Below are 20,113 nucleotides of genomic sequence, written 5' to 3'. Positions count from 1 at the left end.
TTAAAAAATTACTTTTTGTCGAAGTTTGATCGATTTCTTGGAAACCATAAAACAAATTACCTTATTACTAAAAACTAAAGAAAATACAGTTGTAGACCTGCAAGTTTCTAAAAAAATTTTGAATTGAGACAGTAGATCAAAAATTTTCTTGCACTTCTTTTTCGAAGAGGACCGTGCACCAATCAATTTCTTGGTTTATTACTATTTTTTAAAGTTTCTGAATTTTCGGATGTCCATATCCGTCAACGGTAGGCCAGAAATTCTAAATAGTAAAACTATGCAGTGCCAAAAAACACAAAAAAACAGTGACCAAAAAATCAAAATAGTCTCTGACCATTCCTTCTTCTTCCCCTTTTCATTTCAACGATTTTCTAAGAAAAGTGACCGAAAAAAACGAAAATAATCGGATTAAATTTTTCTGAGTTTCTTCTAATCAACTTTCTTATTTCAATATTTTCTCGCTTTTTTGCACATTATCGGTCCGAGACTCGCCTAGATGTTGGAGTCAGAGTGATGTAAGAGTTGTGATGTCTTTCTGTTTGTCTGTTTGTCTGTCTGTGTAGATGTGTATCCAAATATCCATTCCACTAGATACTGTAGTACGAAAAGTTACTGTAGGTACTAGTGACTAACGGTACACCCGCAAGTTCAAATACGCGTCAATAGCGCCCCAGTTGTCTCGAAATCGTGGTGTTTCGAGTAAAATTTCGATAAATTATCTGTCTGTACATCCAGATATCCGGTACAGTTCTCCAGCAAATTTACAGCAAATGATGATTTTCGAGAACGCGCCTATGGCGTCTCAGTGTCCTTCCATTTTTTTTTTGCCAACATCACATTCAGCTCGTTTTCAGCTTTCAGAAAAGTATAATCATGCCCAGATTCGCTTCAAGTTGGGTCTCGCCACGAAAACTACAATAACCCAGGCTACGGTACTTTTCGTGTCGAGACCCAATTTGCACTAATCCTATCCGTGATTATACTTTTCTGAACCGTCTCGACGCGCTGATTTTCAAAAATCGCAATTTCAAGAGTTTTGGAGCAGTTATGTAAGGTTTTTGATTAAAAGAACCGCTGGCTTAGAGGAACCAAGAGTTTTTTTTTCAAAACGCGTCAAAGGCGCACCAGATTACTTTTCATCTTTCCAGTTTTTCATATTTTGAACTTTCCCCCTTCTGGAATTATGTACGTCAAATTTGAAACGATGATTTAGTAATCGAGTGTTGCGCCACGAATTTTCGTCTCTCTCCCGTTTTCCTTTTCTGATTATCATCATTATTTGATTAATAATGTGCTGATAGTGCTGACTGAAAACGGAATTAGAAGTGTTTCAGTGATAAATTTCTCTATAAGAGGTGTGCCCTTATCACAAAGACTCTTGTTTCATTTCACTTTTTCGCCTCTTTTTTTTGGAAAAAAGAGAAATTTGTGAAACAAGGATGAGACAAGTGGTGGTGCTGTTGTTGGCAGGTGAGTGAATGGGATACTGTAGTCTAGCGGGTACTGTAGTTTAGGGGTACTGTACCTCCGGTGTTACTGTAGCATCAAATCCCCTATAATAGGTAAGTTGACTTTAAGATACTGTAGCCTAGGAGTACTGTAGTCACTGGGGGTACTGTAGTCTATGGGTACTGTATCTACAGTGTTACTGTAATCTCTAGTTCCTACAGTAGGCAAGTGGTACTGTAGGACAGTTACTGACGTCACTGTAGTCATGCTATTCTCTTATCCTGGTTACTGTAATGTTACGTACATAGATAACTTAAGTCATAACCAGTGTACTGTATTCACGTCCTGGTTACTGTAGTGTTGCATCAGTTAATGTAGCTTATTGCACTTATTGTAGATTAGACATAGCGAGAAGTACTGTAGTACGTTGGGAGATACTGTACCGAAATGACGGTTTTTTTGGATTACTGTAGTCTTGGTTACTGTAGTTACTGGGACACTGTACCCTTGTGGAGGCCCCGATTTCTGCTCTTCTCGGGTTACTGTAGTGGCTATCAGGAAAAAATCTAGATTTTTTCGTTTTTTGCGCCTTTTTGACATTTGGGACCGGTTTTGGATAGTTTTCATCCTATTCTAGCATGAAAATATAGATTTTTTTGATTGGGTTAATTCCGTCTTCCATCTTCCGCCATTTCACAACCGCATTCCTAGCAACTCTAGTGGTTACTATTCTCATATCCTAGGTTGCAGTCCCTCTTCCTGTATCATCATTATTTCCCATTTTTTCAGCATGCGTGCTGAGCCAAGTGTTCGCCGCTCCGGCCGAGGAGAAACGCATCCGTCGTAACATGATTCGCGGTCGTCCACGTGGCGGTATGAAGAAGACTCCACCGGTAAGTCTGTGTGTCCAGATGTCCGCATTTCTGAGTCTTACAACTATGCGCGTTTTCAAATTGCGTAAGATTCGCTGGGTTATGACGCAACAACTTACGAGGTATTGAGACCTCAAGAGTATATTCCCATCCCCATCATCTACTGCTACAGTATCCCAACTTTTTTCTCTCAAATAGGGGAGGGGGGTCTAAAAGTTCTCATGAACCGTCTAACCATCTCTCGTACTTTCGATATCCAAAAAAACGAGACAAAGGACATCAAGACCACAACCCTTCCACTTTTTAATGGGATCTGAGGGTAGGACGGGATTTGCAAAAAAAAATGAGGAAAAAGGATGAAAGGAGTGAACCGCTGAGGGGAAAACACAAAAAATGAAAAGAAGGTGTGAGTAGATTTGAAAATGGGATCAGGGATATCAGGGATACTACTGCGTGATAGAGTTGCAGTCCATTACAATTCTACAGTATCCCAAATTTTATATGAATATGTAGATCAAACCTAGATCTCTATTTTTGTAGTTGACAACTTTTTTGTACGGGCGCCTCCTAGGGAGATATAGCCAACTTTTTGAGGGTCCATGTAGGCAAAGGTGACAAAAAAGGTCACAGCGCTTAGATTCTTACCGTTGTTTGTTTGTCTGTCCGCATGTCAATCCGAATGTCCACAACTGCATAACCAATAACATTTAATTTAAGAGAGCTTGTAATGTGAGAAAACGAGGAATTGAGCAGAAATCTTGTCCGAGAGGACTACACGGCAGCGATTTTTTTTAAAATTTTTAGAACCATGGCATGATTATACTCATATGAAAGCTCTTCGCATGCTGATTTTAAAGATGTGTGTTTTGTGGAACTTGCACTAAAACTTGCTGAGTTACAGCAATTTGATTTTGCGGATATTTTCTAAATGTTTCGAAAATCTGTAACTTCCAGAATTTTCATCAGTTTTCCTTGGTTTTAGGTTCAAAATGTACAGAAATTGAAGTTCTACTCAGAAACTGTAATTCCAGATGTCCGAAGTATCCCATAAGATCAACTTCGACACTGTCGTCTCGGGAACCTTCACCCAAACACTCGACCACTTCGACTCGTCCGTCGGAAAGACATTCAAACAGAGATATTGGCACAACAATCAATGGTACAAGGACGGTGGACCAGCATTCCTTATGTTGGGTGGAGAGGGACCGGAATCCAGCTATTGGGTCTCTTATCGTAAGTTCTCTGAAATTTGAAGTACAAGTACAAAAAAATGTTGCAGCTGGACTCGAGATGACCAACTTGGCCGCCAAACAGGGAGCCTGGGTGTTCGATATTGAGCATCGATTCTATGGAGAGACGAAGCCGACCAGGTGAGTTGGGGGGACATCTGGACACGACAGAGCTACAAACAGGAACACAGACAGACAAAAATGACCTAGTAAAGATAGATGATTCGCAAGCACGAGTGGTTTATTTGAAGAAACTGAAATCCCGGACATCCGGACATACCGATCCACACAGAGAAGCAATATTGGACATCTGGACGCGGGTAGACACACAGACAGACACTAATCAGCTTAAAATTTTTTTCGAACTTCTCGGGAATCTAGAATTTTTGGGCATCCCAGATGTACATGTGAGACATCTGGACATCCGGACACACAGACAGACATCTGGGCATCCGGACACACAGACAGACAAGTAACAGGACATCCGGATTCAAAGACACACAGCCAGACAGCGTTTTAAAATAACGATCACGGAATCAGGTTCAGAAAACCCATGATTTTTGTTGTATTTATGATGAACTGGAATTTTCGACGTCTGGACAAACCGACACACAGATTGACGACATACAAAAAATTATTGGACACCTGGACACACTTACACACTAATTTTCTGACCATCTTTAAAACTACAGTATGCATATGTACATACAGCATCATAAACGGTTTTTGGAAAGCTCAAAATTCTAGAGACATTTGGACAGACAGACATCCGAGCAGATTTGTTATTTACGAGAAAACTTCCTAACTAACCCTTAAATTTTTCCAGCGACATGTCAGTGTCCAACCTGAAATACCTCTCCTCCGCACAAGCCATCGAAGACGCCGCCGCCTTCATCAAGGCAATGACCGCCCAATACCCACAACTCGCCAACGCCCGATGGGTCACATTCGGAGGATCCTACTCGGGAGCCCTCGCCGCGTGGACTCGTGCCAAACACCCGGAACTCGTCTACGCCGCCGTCGGATCTAGTGGTCCAGTCCAAGCGGAAGTTGACTTCAAGGGTTAGTTATCGGTGTGTTTGTCGTGTCCGGATGTCCCATTTTGCAGAGTACCTCGAAGTTGTGCAGAACTCAATCTCCCGTAACTCCACTGACTGTGCTACTAGCGTCACCGCCGGCTTCAATTTGGTCGCCTCTCTTTTGAAGACTACCGATGGACGGAAACAGTTGAAGACCGCTTTCCAGTAAGTTTGGATGTCTGTCTGTGTGTTTGTGTCCGGATGTCCAGTAGCTACCGTCCGAATATCCTATAGCTACCACTACTCTATCTAGCGTTTGTCTGTCTGTGTGTCTGTGTGTCTGTGTGTCTGTGAGTCCGGATGTCCGGAATCTGTGCACCTGTAGACTGATGTCTTTTGCTCATTTCTTGTTTTCCAGTATTCCCTATTTCTATGTTTTTTTCAATTGAAAATGTTCAAAAAAAAATCAATGTTTTTTTTTGAAAAATCAGTAAAATTTGAGCACGTCTCACGGAGTCCATTTCAATTCTGCAGTACCACATTTTACATCAATATGTAGATCAAACCTAGCGCTTTATTTTTGTAGTTGACAACTTTTTTGTAGGACTGCTCCCTGAGGAGATATAGCCAAGGGTACTCGAGGCCAAGAGGACAAAAACTTCAACACGCCATATCTCCCTAGGGAGTGTCCATACAAAAAAGTTGTCAACTACAAAAATAGAGATCTAGGTTTGATCTACACACTGATATATAGTTTGACATCATAAAGCTATAAAGGGCTCCATGACGCAATATCAAATGCAGTCTTTTTCCGCTAAAAATTGCAAAATTCGCTTAAAACTGTTTAAGAGTAGTTTCTAAGGGTCTGTCTGTCGGTGTGTCCTTATGTTCAGATGTCCGCTAAATCGAATTGTTCTTAAAAAGTTTTGTTGCCTAACTTTCCCATATTGAGGATTCTAGGCCATCAACAAATTGCATAGTTTTAAGATACATTGGTCACAGCGCTGAGCCTGTCTGTTTGTCTGTCTGTTTGTCTGTCTGTTTGTCTATGTGTCTGCCCGTCCAGATGTCCGAAGTTCTTCATTTAGTTGAATTTATCCTGACGGCCCAACAATCTCATTTTAGGGTTCCTAGGCCACGAAGATAATTCTCAAAATTCGTTTCATCCGGATTTCCACAATTCCCGGTGGCCTAACTTACTCATTTCTGGAAATCTAAACCCCTAGAGCTTTGATTTCTATGCTTCCTTCCTAATCTTCCCTTCATTTTTCAGTTTGTGCCAAGACATCCAACTCGACGACAAATCCCTGAAATACTTCTGGGAGACCGTCTACTCTCCATACATGGAAGTCGTTCAATACTCGGGAGACGCCGCCGGCTCATTCGCCACACAACTCACAATCTCCCACGCCATCTGCAGATATCACAACAACAAAGCGACGACAACAATTCAGAAGATGAAACAAGTCAACGACTACTTCAATCTGGTCAACGAGTACTTCGGATGCAACGATATCGACTACAACGGCTTCATCTCGTTCATGAAGGACACCTCGTTCGGCGAGGCTCAATCCGACCGCGCGTGGGTCTGGCAGACGTGTACAGAGTTCGGATACTATCAGTCGACCGCCTCGGCCACCGCTGGACCGTGGTTTGGAGGTGTCGCCAATCTGCCCGCTCAGTATTATATCGATGAGTGTACTGCCATCTATGGAGCCGCGTATAACAGTCAGGAGGTGCAGACTTCTGTCGATTACACGAATCAGTACTACGGTGGACGTGATAAGTTGAATACCGCCCGTATTTTGTTGCCGAATGGAGATATCGATCCGTGGCATGCACTTGGAAAGTTGACGAGTGCTAATTCGGATATTGTGCCAGTTGTTATTAATGGTTAGTTTTTGGGAGGGGGGTGTCTGTCTGTGTGTCCGCGATGCCCGCGATGTCCAGATGTCCACACAAAAACTCTTTCTTTCAGGAACCGCCCATTGCGCTGACATGTACGGTGCCTCCTCCCTTGACAGTGTCTATTTGACGAATGCTCGTCAAAAGATTTCCGACGTTTTGGATGGATGGTTGAAGGCGAAATAAATTATGTTTTTTGGCGGTCTTTTGGAGAATTTTGAATAAAAATTATTAATTACAGTAATCCAAGGACATCCGGACATCCGGACCGGGAGACAGTGCTAAAATCCAACAAATTTTACATTTTCATGACTAAAACTGACTAATTTTAAAATTTCAACAAAAATAACAATTAAAATCAAAAAAATATTATTTCCTGACACAGAAAATGGATACTTTCGGGATTTTTACTTAAATTTTGAATTTTTCAAGAATTTTTTCTTGAAAATCTTTAGTTTTTTAGTCAGAATTTTAAACATTTTTCAAAATTTTAATAATTCTGTGTGTAAAATGGAAAGTAAGTTTTTAAAGAGTTTTTTGAGAAAATAGGACATTTTTAGCTGAAAAATATAGAAAAATCAGATTAAAAACATTCTTAATCGGTTTTAAGAGCAAAAATTCAAAATTTCAGTAAAAATCTGAATATCAATTTTCTGTGTCTGAAATTGATAATACAGCAAATTTTACATTTTTACGACTAAGACGCGCCTATTTTTAGAGTTGAATAGAGCACATTTGCATTGCCCCCAGTTAGTGTCTGATATGTACGTTTGAGTCAGGCAAAAATCTGAGTGCAAGTGGAAAGCATTATTTATAAATTATTAGAATTGGCAAGCAATAGGGGGCTTTAGATATTAAAGAGAATGAGAAATGAGGGGGTAAAAATGATTGTTGAAAACGTTGGGTTAGGGATGGGTAAAACAAGCGGTTATTTATATTACATAAAGTCGAGCATTTCAAAAAGGCACGCAGGTTTTGTCCGAAGACGCTCATATTCGTCCACCGCAGATATGTCGGAGTAGGCGCGAGCTGGATTCAAGTCTATGAGATGAAGTCCGGATAGTCGTTTAACTCGACTGGATGCTACATATAGTTGTGAAGGAGCGAAGATAGACCTGGAAAAGTAGAAGTAGTTAAGCATTAGTCGAATGGAAACCCACTCTGTTGAAAGAATCACAGAATCAAGTGTTAATCCCTGTGACTTGTGAATTGAAACGGCGTACGCCAGTTCTATAGGGAACTGCAGGCGACAGTGACGCGAACCTCTACGACCAGAGTATACAACAGGGACGCGTGTGATTGATATTACTTCGGTAGGGATGCGATCAAATCTGGAAAGGGAAGATGCGAAACAGTAGTAATGGGAATATAGCCTACCGAACGGAGAGGCTAGTTACTGAACCAGCTTCCACTACAACATCTTCAAGAACTCCAGTTAATCCATTGACCAATCCTTTTGTTTGATCAATGTTTCGTTTGAGCATAACGCGAGCATTTTCTGTGAGAACAAGATTTGAAGTGAGACCGCCTGCAATGTTGGGAAGTTCGATGGCTGTTGGGGGAGTTGAGGAACTGGCGCGAACGTTCAGAATTGTGTGTTCTGGAAAAGAAGAGATAAGAAATGAAATCAATCCATGAAAACCTTTCTGTTACCATGGGCGCCGTATTCGTTTACGAACGACTTTCAGTTCCTTGTCGAAGGAAGCAATGGAGATAGTCATAGTGTCTAAGCTATCTACCACACTTTGGTTAAACTCTTGAACCTCAGCGAATGAGGAAGTCCATACGAAGACGTCCTGTAATGAGCTAAGAAGTTATGGAAGAGACACTGAAGATGTACCGAGAATCTCTGCATATGCTGGGTCGTTATTTTGTCGCATATTGATTGTGAGTTCATAGAAACGAAATGAATGCCACAAGTTGGCGCCCATTCCACACCCGTTGAAAATCTTGCGAGCAGCAGGACGGGTTAAGCCTGAAAAATGATAGGTTAATGAAGAGGTTAGTGGTAGGGTTGTAGACCTGCAAATACAGCAGGCGATTTGACGGGCGGCAGTTGCAATAGGTCCCCAAACGTGGCGACACAAACTCCTCTACATTCCTCTGATCCGAGTATCTCTTTCAAACGAAGATTTATCTTTTGCAGCATTATTGATCCGACCATTGAAATTTCGTCGATGATGATAAGTTTAACGTGTTGGAATAGCGTACGTCGGCGATCTCTTTGTTCGTCGCTTAGAGGTTCATAAGGTGAATATGAAGAAGTTTGAACCTTAATCCAAAACAATGAGTGGATAGTCTGCCCTTTTATAGAGATGGCGGCTAAGCCGGTAGGTGCAGCCAGCAGTACAGATGGCAATGACATTTGGTTGTTGAGATCGCCATAGGTGTGCTCGATGAAGTCGGCGAGGCAGTCAATCACGTAGGTTTTAGTCGTGCTCGCTGTTCCACTACAATAGTAATGGGTAGCAGATCTGCCAGCTTCACCATCGGCAACATCACGAACTACCAGGTTGAAAAACGTTTGCTGTTGCTCATTCATCTCTTTAATGGCGTTCTGCATGGTGTCGACATCAACCGCGGCCTAAATAAGAAACATTTTGCAAGTGGAGACAATTGGGCAAACAGTACTTTGATTTCCATAGCCTTTCGTGTGGCGTTACTTTGCTCGTTTTTCAGATTTCTATAGACTGAAATACAGCGAGCCAAGTCATGATACATTATGGAAGATTGGGATTTGAGCACGTTCAAATAGTTGGGAAAGTTTCAAAGTAGGTATCGAGTCCGTAGGTGCTCAAAATTTCGGATTCACTACGCCAAGGAACGAAAAGGAGGCACATTCGTCTGTAGAAGCCTTCAGATGAGCGTGGATCCGAATCATTGTGCTCAGGGATATAGAAACGAGCGGCGTGCTGTTTGACCAAATCAAGTTTTACATTGAATCTGTCCACTTTGAATGATTTAACTTGGTGTCGGAATAGAGGTGATAAGACGTCTTGCTGAGACTCATGAGGTGGTAGAGCGATGTCCGTATTGTCGGATGGTTCGTCGTTCAAGAAGCTCTTTGAGTTTGGTCCTCTTATACGAAAATTGATTGCAATATTGTAAAGAGAAAACGATTCGAAAGCAGATGGGCGATTAGGATAATATGAATCAACAAAGTTGTTGTTGGTGGGTTCGGAAGAGGGCTTTGACTTTAGCATTCGTGGACGTTTGTCCATGGGGTCCTAAAATTGGTAAATGTTGTCAAAAATAGAAGAAGCAGGTCTTACTGTTGGTATCCATACCGATGCGAAACGAAACCGAAGCAATGGTGTCCGAGTAGTTCCTCTATCATCTCCAAAGCGCCAACTTCTCGAGAATTAAGCGAATCGAGTCCAAGTTGGTAGATAGCCTTGCTTTTGGAATCAAAAAGGCTGTGTGTCCGCGATGTCCAGATGTCCACAAAACTCATTCTTTCAGGAACCGCCCATTGTAATCCGGGGACATCCGGATATCCGGACAGGGTGTTGGGACAGACAGACAGATACAGTTATAAAAATCCAACAAATTTTACATTTTCATGACTAAAACTCGCTAATATTCAAAATTTCAACAAAATAACAATTTAAATCAAAAAAAGATTATTTCCTGACACAGAAAATGGATATTTTTTTAAAGGATTTTTACTTAAATTTTAAATTTTTCAAGAATATTTTTTGAAAAACTTTAGTCTGAATTTTTAACATTTTTCAGAATTTTAATTATTCAGTGAGTAAAATGGAAAGTAAGTTTTTAAAGAGTTTTTCGAGAAAATAGGACATTTTTAGGCGCACCACGAAAATCGGGGAGCGCCTTTTAATCGGGGAACGAAAATCGGGGAAAGTCCGCACGGTCGAACGCAAAGTGCCGCGCACTTTTTTCAGTATTTTTTTTTCTCAATGATTTTTTGGCAAATTGTCTGCGATTTGTATATTCTATCGGTATCAAAATCTCATTGTCATTATGAATTTTATTGATTTTGTAAAAATAATATTAATTTTTTCGTTATTTTGCCTTGTAATCATGCAAAGGGGCTCAATTTAGATAGTTTTCAGATTTGAATTCCAGCTTTCTTCTACTGTTCATCTTCGAGACAAAACCACTCAAGATCTGTCGGACGTTTTCGGAATTAACATAATTTTTTAAAAACTCTAAGAATCTGCTTACAACACTAACTTATTACAGAAATACAATCACGGATCTTCATCAACTGCGGTTTCTTTTTTTCTTTCGCTTGAAGAATCGTTTTCCATTCTGAATATGATTTTTCTTCATCTTCAGCTTCTTCTTCATTTCTTTTTCATCTTCAACATTACGAGCGTATCTGGAATACACACCAATTCCACTTATTTGAGATATCGATCCTCTTCGATAAAATCCATTGCTATGGAAGTTTTTACTTTTATTATTTTCTAAATAAATGTTGTTTTCTTTAATCAATAAAATTCATGACAAGAATGTGATTTTCATACCGATAGAATACACAAATCGCTGAAAATTTGCCAAAAAATCATTGAGAAAAAAAATACTGAAAAAAGTGCGCGGCACTTTGCGTTCGACCGTGCGGACTTTCCCCGATTTTCGTGGTGCGCCTAATTTTAGCTGAAAAATATAGAAAATTCTGACTAAAAACATTTTAGATTGGTTTTCAGAGCAAAAATAAAGATTTTCAATTTTTTTTTTTGAAAAATTCAAAATTTCTGTGTCTGAAATTGATAATACAGAAAATGTTACATTCTTATGACTAAAATCGACTAATTTTCAACAAAAAAAGGTTTAAAACAATAAAAAATTCCAAAAAATTATTATCTCCTTTGCGGTGGCAACAATTTCCAGACATTTTCAGTTCCTTCATCGTATGGACATTGTGAACGAGAAACTTGATCGACGGTCCCTTCTCCACATTCGACATCCAAAGATACGTGTCTTTTCTCTTTCTGCTCTCGAAATACATCACTTTCGTGCAATTCTTCATTTCAGCAATCTCGTTGAGTGCTTTCAGTGATTTCTGTTGATCCAATTTCGAGTCTCCTTTCGCGTGAGGCAACAGATCCTTGACATCTTTCATCAGGTATTAGCTCGGCACTCTTCTTACAACTGCGCTCCACCGAAACACCCTTGAAAAATGTCTCTTTTTCTCTGAGTCTCTCAATTTCGCCCACTATTTTCTTCAGTTTCGGTAGAGCGCGGTTGTAAGAACTTTATTGTGCTATTAACGAGTACGAACATCGGCTCCGCGAGAGCACAAAACGAGAACTCTCTCGCGATTTGTCCAGAGCTCAGCACGTTTGCGTGTCTCTTCCGTCTGTTTTTGCGGCACTTGTTGGTCGTCCTGAAAAATGGGAAATTGGGGATTATTCGATAAGATTTTCCCGAGAATTTGCCTGTTTTAGAGTTTTCAAACATGAATTTTAGAGAAAAAAAATCAGAAAAACTGCTAATTTTCGGAATTCAAGTATCGAAACTGTTCTCAAAACCGGATTTTTCTTCGAAAAAGGCTGATTTTGACACAAAATGAGAATTTCGGCTTGAAAAATGCTCAAAGACAAGTATTTTTTGAATATTTGTGACGTTTCCTCTCTGAGAAAGTTCTGAAACGCGTCAAAGGTGCACCTGATTGCCTGGATGCTCGAATCGATAAACATTCAAGCCATTAAAGTCTAGAACTTTGGCTAAAAATGTCTTTTACGGCTCTGAAACGCGTCAAAGGCACGGCAGAACTGCTTTTTGCCTGGAAAACCATCTAAAATGTCATTTTTCAAATGAAAAATGCTTCAAAAAGGCCGTTTTCTCCAATTTTCAGCCTCAAAACATTGTTTTCAGCATACTTGTCACGGGCCGGGCCGGGCCCGCTAAAAAAATCTTCCGGCCCGGCCCGTCAAAATATTGAAAAAAAAGCTTGCTGCGGGCCCTGCGGGCCGGCCCGCGGGCCGGCCCGTGATTTGACAAGTATGGTTTTCAGCCTATTCCCATACCGATTCATCTGACGAATCATCACTGGAATCCTTGGCTCCAGCGGCTTCCCACTCCATCTTCTCCTGAGCCGTCTCCTCCTGTTGAACCTTCTTGATTTTTGAGAATTTGTCCATGGCTTGATAGTTTTTGTGGTCTGAAAGTGATGGATTAGAAGGGAGAAAGAGAAAAATGCATGAAAAAGATATATAATCGGTAAAAAATCACCGAAAAGCGAGAAAAAACATGAAAACTGCAATGGAATCCCGAAAAATGATAATTATTAATATATACAAGCTTGACATAATGTGGAGATGGGAAGAATAAAACATGTTACATTGGCAGAGGGAGGCGAAGAGGAAAAGAAGAAAATAAATTATGTTACAGAAAAAAAATGAAGAAAGGAACCCGTATTCTACAATTATACAAATAAAACATTAGATTATGATGGTGAGTAGGTGGATGGGAATGGGAATGGGAATGGGACGACAATTTGATCGGACGATTGGACGAGACACGATCGGACGATTGGACGAGACACACATCATGGACGGACTGCTGCCGGAGGCGCCGCTCTCATCCTGAACAATCTCCTCGCGTCCTTGATCATCAACTTGACAAGCTTGTCGAGGTACGGGACACGAATGATCTGAAATTTTGTTTGAAATTCGAGGGTAATTCTAGAGAACTTCTTCAGTTTTTAGCTAATTTCCAAGATTTTTCTCGAAAATTAGGCCGAAATTCCAGATTGAAACTGCAATTTTGACCTATTTTTCAAAATCTTTCATACCAGTTCCAGAAACCCTTGTTTTGAGATGAAACATTACATTTTCCGCCAGTTTTCCAGATTTTTATTGCAAAAGAGACAAAAACACCAATTTTAAGACGAAAAACTGAAATTTTCAGCTGTTTTCTATGCAAAAAGCACCGAAATAGCTTTAATTATTATCATTATTACCCGGAACGTTTCCCTGTGGTCGTTTGCGGTGCAGTGGGCCGTCCTCTCCACTTCCGAGTAGAACTCGAGTGTGCATCCTTGGTGTCCACAAGGAAAGCGACTGAAAATCAATTTTTTTAAAGAATTCTGAAACTTTTTGCATACCGATAACGGAAGTGCTTGAGCACGTGTCGCACGTCATCGAAGTCTTCCGCGCAAATCGGGCACATCATTCGAGAAGTCGCCATTTTTGCTGTTGAGTTTGCTGTTGCTGTTGTGACTCTGAAAGTGATGGATTAGAAGGGAGAAAGAGACAAACGCGTGGGAAAGATAAAAAATCGGTGAGAAACTACCGAACAATCGAGAAAAAACATGAAAACTGCAATGGAATCCCGATTGTCATTTTTCTAAATTGTCATTTTTCAGATGAAAAATTGTTTTTTTTTCCAATTTTCAGCCTCAAAACATCATTTTCAAAAGAGACAAAAACACCAATTTTAAGACGAAAAATTGCAATTTTCATTATCATTATTACCTTGAACGTTTCCCTGTGCCCTTCCTCTGCACAATGTGCCACCTTCTCATCCTCAGTGTAGAACTTTCGATTGCAACCTTCTTCTCCACACAGAAATCGCCTGAAATCAATTTTTTAAAAGCACTCTGAAACTTTTTGCATACCTATAATGAAAATGTTTGTAGGCGTGTCTTTTGTCGGTGAACAAATCACTACAGAGTGGACACAACATCGTTTGGGTGACGGCCATGGTTGGATAGTAGAGTTAGTGGTCTGAAAGTGATGGATTAGAAGGGAGAAAGAGACAAACGCGTGGGAAAGATAAAAAATCGGTGAGAAACTACCGAACAATCGAGAAAAAACATGAAAACTGCAATGGAATCCCGATTGTCATTTTTCTAAATTGTCATTTTTCAGATGAAAAATTGTTTTTTTTTCCAATTTTCAGCCTCAAAACATCATTTTCAAAAGAGACAAAAACACCAATTTTAAGACGAAAAATTGCAATTTTCATTATCATTATTACCTTGAACGTTTCCCTGTGCCCTTCCTCTGCACAATGTGCCACCTTCTCATCCTCAGTGTAGAACTTTCGATTGCAACCTTCTTCTCCACACAGAAATCGCCTGAAATCAATTTTTTAAAAGCACTCTGAAACTTTTTGCATACCTATAATGAAAATGTTTGTAGGCGTGTCTTTTGTCGGTGAACAAATCACTACAGAGTGGACACAACATCGTTTGGGTGACGGCCATGGTTGGATAGTAGAGTTAGTGGTCTGAAAGTGATGGATTAGGAGGGAGAAAGAGACAAACGCGTGGGTAAGATAAAAATTCGGTGAGAAACTACCGAACAATCGAGAAAAAACATGAAAACTGCAATGGAATCCCGATTGTCATTTTTCTAAATTGTCATTTTTCAGATGAAAAATTGTTTTTTTCCAATTTTCAGCCTCAAAACATCATTTTCAAAAGAGACAAAAACACCAATTTTAAGACGAAAAATTGCAATTTTCAACTGTTTTCTGTGCAAAAAGCACCGAAATAGCTTAAATTATTATCATTATTACCTTGAACGTTTCCCTGTGCCCTTCCTCTGCACAATGTGCCACCTTCTCATCCTCAGTGTAGAACTTTCGTGTACATCCTCCCTGTCCACATTGAAATCGCCTGAAATCAATTTTTTAAAAGCACTCTGAAACTTTTTGCATACCTGTACTTGAGGTGCTTGTAGACGTGCCTCTTGTCACTGAAGATTTCAGCGCAGAGGGGGCACAACATCTGCGGGGTGACGGCCATGGTTGTTGATAGTAGTGTTAGTGGTCTGAAAGTGATGGATTAGAAGGGAGAAAGAGACAAACGCGTGGGTAAGATAAAAAATCGGTAAAAAATCACCGAAAAATCGAGAAAAAACATGAAAACTGCAATGAAATCTCGAAAAAAGTAGATTTTATGAATGAACAGCTTGATATTATGAGAGGAGGACGAAGAAAATGAATTACTTTGGTAGAGAGAGAGACGGAGAAAAAAAGAAGAAAATAAATTATGAAAATTACAGAGAAAAATGAAAAAAGAAACCCATATTGTTCAATTTTCAGATTTAAAACCAATAGATTATGATCGTCTAGTAGTAGAGTAGGTGGATGGGAACGGGACGACAATTTGATCGGATGATTGGACGAGACGGAGGTAACCAGCGTTTGGAATTACGTTGTATCTGGAAGAAAACGATGATTTATTGCTTAAAACTTGGAAATTTTAGGCTGGAAAACGCGAAAATTTCGGTTCCTGCGAAAAATCAGTAAAACTTTATAAAAATTGATCTAGTTTCCAATTTTTACGCCGCAAAATTGTCAAAATTATCAAATGACAACAAGGAATGCGTTAAAGTTGCTCCTTCAAGTTGAATTTTATCGAAATACCCGGTTTTTAATAAAAAATCTGTAATTTTGAGCTGAAATCATCAAAAATCTCAGATTGCTACAACATTTTTGAGGTTTTAAGCCAAAAAATTTGAATTTCCGCTCGTTTTTTCATATTTTTAGCTCGAAATTATGCTAAAATCCAACATTGCTCACCTCAAAACGAACGTGACATTCTCGTGTTTCAACAAATTGCTTCCGTCATCCAAAACGTAGTATTTTGGTTTTATTCCGATCTCATCCATCACAACACGCTCCGATCGTTCGACGATTCGATCCCACAGCACGACTTGGTTCACTTCCTGAAAGAAAATTGCATTTTTTCGTCGACATTTTTGGAAAATAGTTGAATTTTCAAAGATTTTCGACGGAAAATCATCGAATTTACTAGATTTTCTGTAAAATTTATGAAAAATAGTTGAATTTTATGCGTATTCAAGTAGTTTTCAGCTCAATTTTCGCAATTTTCTCCCTCATTCCCCCAAGTTCTTACATTAACTGGCGTCTTGTATTCGGCGACAAGATAGACGAAGAGTTGTTTGACATTCCAGTTGAAAAGTTTCGAGAAGTCGACGTTGAGATTGAAGTTGAGAGTTGCCAAGTCGGCTTGTTGCTCGTCGGTCGCGTAGTCCATCACGTTTCTTCTGGAAATTGATTTTAATGAGATTTTAGCTTCAAAAATTCGAAAAGAAGATTCGAAAAGAAGATTGATTGCGTCGACTCGAGTGACAAGACAAGGAAGGATGAATGAATGAAAAAAAACAATTATTTAAAAGTGTTTATTTAAAATCTCAATTGTCTTCTAGGAATGTTAATAAAAAAACTATTTCTCAATAAATTCTGAAAAAGCAGAAGAAGCCATTTTCTTTTTGTCGTTATTGCCATTGAACTTCTCTTTCTTTCAGTCGTATTTTTCTGCGGCGGAATCTGGAAATATATGCGGAGAGAACAACAATAGTTTCTTCTAAAACTAACACGACTAATTTCGCTGTTCTCCGTGTCGAAGACGAGCTGGCCGACAGCTTGGCGGAGTGTCCGGCTGGTGTCTATCGGGAGCGATCGCTCTGAAATTAAAAACTGGCGGAGAGAAAACATAAGTTCTGAAACAAACTAACACAAAAATGAAGAAAATTGGAGAGTTGAACGTCGATTGGCTGCTTGCGTGTCATTTTGAATCTGAAAAACAGCAAAATTCATGCAACAAAGAAAAAACCAGACGAAAAGAAGAAGATACGGCGTAAATCAAACGATTTCAGTTCGAAAAGTTGTATAATCGTATAAAATACATATAAATGTGATCAATAATGCATTTAAAGTAATATTTTGTCGAAAAAACGATAAAATTTGAAAAAAAAAACAACGAAAACCGTCTAAAAAGGTGAAAAAACCGAGAAATTGATAAGGAAAACTTGTCCGAGAGGACTACACGGCAGCCCGTGGCCGCGCAGAATGTCGAGACCTCGGCCCCCAAAAACTCTTCCACGAAGGCTCCTTTTCAGCCGGGAAAACGCATACTTGTCACGGGCCGGGCCCGCTAAAAAAATCTTCCGGCCCGGCCCGGCCCGGCCCGGGCCGGCCCGTCAAAATATTGAAAAAAAAGCTTGCTGCGGGCCCTGCGGGCCGGCCCGGGCCCTGAAATTTTCAGAGGGCACGGCCCGGCCCGGCCCGGGCCGGCCCGTGATTTGACAAGTATGGGGAAAACGGGAATTTAGAGCATTTAGAGCGATTTTTAGTATATGCTCCAATGATGAAAGTTGCTCAGAATTTTCTGAAGTATCATAATCTGCAATAAAAAAATACGACTTCAGTCCTCCTTTAAATTGGTTTTAAAAGCAAAAATTCAAAATTTCAGTAAAAATCTGAAAAACATCAATTTCTTGTGTCTGAAATAGATAATACACAAAATTTTACATTTCTATGACCAAAAAATGACCAAATTTTCAACAAAAAATGGTTTAAAACAATAAAAAATTCCTAAAATTATTATCTCCTCTGCGGTGGCAACAACGTCTTCTGTTTCAACTCATCAATCTCCTCCAGAATCCGATCGTCGCCCGCCCAAATCGCCTCCAGATCGTACTTCTCACGGCAATCTTCACTCATCACGTGGATCTGCAATTATTGGGGGTTTTTTGAGTGAAAATCGATGGAATACTGTCGAAAAAATAAAGTTTCGACAAGGATTTTCAAAAAAAAATTCGCGGGCTGGAACACGCAAGCGCATAAAGTTCTGGGCGGAGCTTAAACTGCAAGCGGCGCGGTTCTTAATTTGGAAAAAACAACTGGAATTAGAACCGCGCCGCTTATTTTCAGTTTAAGCTCCGCCCAGAACTTTATGCGCTTGCGCGTTCCAGCCCGCGAAATTTTTTTTGAAAATCCTTGTCGAAACTTTATTTTTTCGACAGTACTTGAAATGTTTTCCTCGAAATTATAAAAATCGGCAAAAAAAATTAAAAAATTATGAGTATCAGGTGTAAAATAGTCGTTTTCAGCAATATCATGAGCAGAGCATTTTCATTTCAACCGCGCCCCACCGCAAACGAGAGAGTATCGTTGGCGAGAGACGCAGAGTTTTTTCTGGCGCGAAACAGATTTTCACCATTTTTGATCTATTTTCAAAAGTTTTAATTTAAAATTTGCCAATTTCCGAGTGAAAATTTTGCAAAAATAGATCAAAAATGGTGAAAATCTGTTTCGCGCCAGAAAAAACTCTGCGTCTCTCGCCGATGATACTCTCTCGTTTGCGGTGGGGCGCCGTTGTAAGAAGGCGTGGGCTGCTAATAAAAATTGGCAAAAAAAGTTAAAATTATGAGTATCAGGTGTAAAATAGTCGTTTTCAGCCATATTAGCTCGACACAGTTCTAACAACTGCGCTCTACCGAAATCCCTTTGACAAATGCCTCTTTTTCTCTGGATCTCTCAATTTCGCACACTATTTTCTTGGGTTTACGCGATTGTATCAATCTCACCTGAACCCTATCGATCTCACTGACATACCATCCGTTGCTTCTCTTCGTACTCTTTTTCACGTGTGACAATATTCCATTCGATACCGTATTCCCATCGATTTTCAGTATCGATCGAAGATTTTCAGATATTGCTGCGGCTTGACGCGAGTTGAACACAGAGCAGATTATCTGAGGAATGAGGATTTGCAAAATATCGGCCCGGAGTCAGCATTTTTTCACAAAAGTTTTCAAAAAATGTATAAAAGTTTTATCAAAAATTGTCAAAAATCCTAGTTATATTGATATTAGCAGCCCACGCCTTCTTACAACTGCGCCCCGCCGCAAACGAGAGAGTATCGGTGAGAGACACAGAGTTTTTTCTGGCGCGAAACAGATTTTCACCATTTTTGATCTATTTTTGCATAATTGTTTCTTGAAAATTGGCAATTTTTAAATTAATCTCGCGATTTGTCCAGAGCTCAGCACGTTTGCGTGTCTCTTCTGTCTGTTTTTGCGGCACTTGTTGGTCGTCCTGAAAAATGGGAAATTGGGGATTATTCGATAAGATTTTCCTGAGAATTCGCCTGTTTTAGAGTTTTCAAACATGAATTTTAGAGAAAAAATCAGAAAAACTGCTAGTTTTCGAAATTCAAGTATCGAAACTGTTCTCAAAACCGGATTTTTCTTCGAAAAAGGCTGATTTTGACACAAAATGAGAATTTCGGCTTGAAAAATGCTCAAAGACAAGTATTTTTCGAATATTTGTGACGTTTCCTCTCTGAGAAAGTTCTGAAACGCGTCAAAGGCACGCCCGATTGCCTGGATGCTCGAATCGATAAACATTCAAGCCATTAAAGTTTAGAACTTTGGCTAAAAATGTCTTTTACGGCTCTGAAACACGTCAAAGGCACACCAGAACTGCTTTTTGCCTGGAAATCCATCTAAAATGTCATTTTTCACATGAAAAATGCTTCAAAAAGGCCGTTTTCTCCAATTTTCAGCCTCGTACCGATTCATCTGACAAATCATCACTCGAATCCTTGGCTCCAGCGGCTTCCCATTCCATCTTCCCCTTAGCCGTCTCCTCCTGTTGAACCTTCTTGATTTTTGAGAATTTGCCCATGGCTTGATAGTTTTCGAGGTCTGAAAGTGGTGGATTAGAAGGGGAAAAGAGAAAAATGAAAAAGATATATAATCGGTTTAAAAAATCACCGAAAAGCGAGAAAAAACATGAAAACTGCAATGGAATCCCGAAAACTTTATTTTATACATTTACAGCTGACTATTATGAGAGGGGAGGTGGGAAGAAAGCAATCAATTATATCACAGGATGAAAAAATAAGAAC

At 39.7% G+C, this 20,113-nt stretch overlaps 8 protein-coding genes across 8 annotated transcripts; 1 reads left to right on the top strand and 7 right to left on the bottom strand.

The window, feature by feature from the left end:
• Positions 1 to 1,439: 1,439 nt before the first annotated feature.
• Positions 1,440 to 6,660, top strand: GCK72_008261 (uncharacterized protein; the record flags this gene model as incomplete). The annotated part of the gene is made up of 8 exons (XM_003104890.2): positions 1,440 to 1,470; positions 2,239 to 2,342; positions 3,353 to 3,554; positions 3,601 to 3,691; positions 4,377 to 4,612; positions 4,659 to 4,794; positions 5,843 to 6,462; positions 6,548 to 6,660. The coding sequence occupies 8 exons, from the start codon at positions 1,440 to 1,442 to the stop codon at positions 6,658 to 6,660; spliced, it is 1,533 nt and encodes a 510-aa protein (XP_003104938.1).
• Positions 6,661 to 9,221: 2,561 nt separating this feature from the next.
• Positions 9,222 to 9,695, bottom strand: GCK72_008260 (uncharacterized protein; the record flags this gene model as incomplete). Its single annotated transcript, XM_053726732.1, has 1 exon — positions 9,222 to 9,695. One exon carries the CDS (start codon positions 9,693 to 9,695, stop codon positions 9,222 to 9,224), a length of 474 nt encoding a protein of 157 aa, XP_053586309.1.
• A 1,006-nt stretch (positions 9,696 to 10,701) lies between these two features.
• GCK72_008259 (uncharacterized protein) lies at positions 10,702 to 11,563 on the bottom strand (the record flags this gene model as incomplete). The annotated part of the gene is made up of 2 exons (XM_053726731.1): positions 10,702 to 10,819; positions 11,334 to 11,563. The coding sequence occupies 2 exons, from the start codon at positions 11,561 to 11,563 to the stop codon at positions 10,702 to 10,704; spliced, it is 348 nt and encodes a 115-aa protein (XP_053586308.1).
• A 144-nt stretch (positions 11,564 to 11,707) lies between these two features.
• On the bottom strand, positions 11,708 to 12,584 carry GCK72_008258 (uncharacterized protein; the record flags this gene model as incomplete). The annotated part of the gene is made up of 2 exons (XM_053726730.1): positions 11,708 to 11,827; positions 12,471 to 12,584. 2 exons carry the CDS (start codon positions 12,582 to 12,584, stop codon positions 11,708 to 11,710), a joined length of 234 nt encoding a protein of 77 aa, XP_053586307.1.
• A 407-nt stretch (positions 12,585 to 12,991) lies between these two features.
• Positions 12,992 to 14,653, bottom strand: GCK72_008257 (uncharacterized protein; the record flags this gene model as incomplete). The annotated part of the gene is made up of 7 exons (XM_053726729.1): positions 12,992 to 13,096; positions 13,406 to 13,505; positions 13,550 to 13,666; positions 13,920 to 14,019; positions 14,063 to 14,171; positions 14,425 to 14,524; positions 14,568 to 14,653. The coding sequence occupies 7 exons, from the start codon at positions 14,651 to 14,653 to the stop codon at positions 12,992 to 12,994; spliced, it is 717 nt and encodes a 238-aa protein (XP_053586306.1).
• A 293-nt stretch (positions 14,654 to 14,946) lies between these two features.
• On the bottom strand, positions 14,947 to 15,196 carry GCK72_008256 (uncharacterized protein; the record flags this gene model as incomplete). Its single annotated transcript, XM_053726728.1, has 2 exons — positions 14,947 to 15,067; positions 15,111 to 15,196. The coding sequence occupies 2 exons, from the start codon at positions 15,194 to 15,196 to the stop codon at positions 14,947 to 14,949; spliced, it is 207 nt and encodes a 68-aa protein (XP_053586305.1).
• Positions 15,197 to 15,511: 315 nt separating this feature from the next.
• Positions 15,512 to 16,453, bottom strand: GCK72_008255 (uncharacterized protein; the record flags this gene model as incomplete). Its single annotated transcript, XM_053726727.1, has 3 exons — positions 15,512 to 15,614; positions 15,976 to 16,121; positions 16,313 to 16,453. The coding sequence occupies 3 exons, from the start codon at positions 16,451 to 16,453 to the stop codon at positions 15,512 to 15,514; spliced, it is 390 nt and encodes a 129-aa protein (XP_053586304.1).
• A 1,349-nt stretch (positions 16,454 to 17,802) lies between these two features.
• Positions 17,803 to 19,890, bottom strand: GCK72_008254 (uncharacterized protein; the record flags this gene model as incomplete). The annotated part of the gene is made up of 3 exons (XM_053726726.1): positions 17,803 to 17,931; positions 18,789 to 18,956; positions 19,777 to 19,890. 3 exons carry the CDS (start codon positions 19,888 to 19,890, stop codon positions 17,803 to 17,805), a joined length of 411 nt encoding a protein of 136 aa, XP_053586303.1.
• Between the last annotated feature and the right edge of the window lie 223 nt (positions 19,891 to 20,113).

This window comes from Caenorhabditis remanei, chromosome III (genome assembly GCF_010183535.1).
Source record: "Caenorhabditis remanei strain PX506 chromosome III, whole genome shotgun sequence".
Lineage (NCBI taxonomy): Eukaryota > Metazoa > Nematoda > Chromadorea > Rhabditida > Rhabditidae > Caenorhabditis > Caenorhabditis remanei.
The sequence above is the reverse complement of the archived record's forward strand: the minus strand, read 5'-3'. Positions and strand labels throughout refer to the sequence as shown.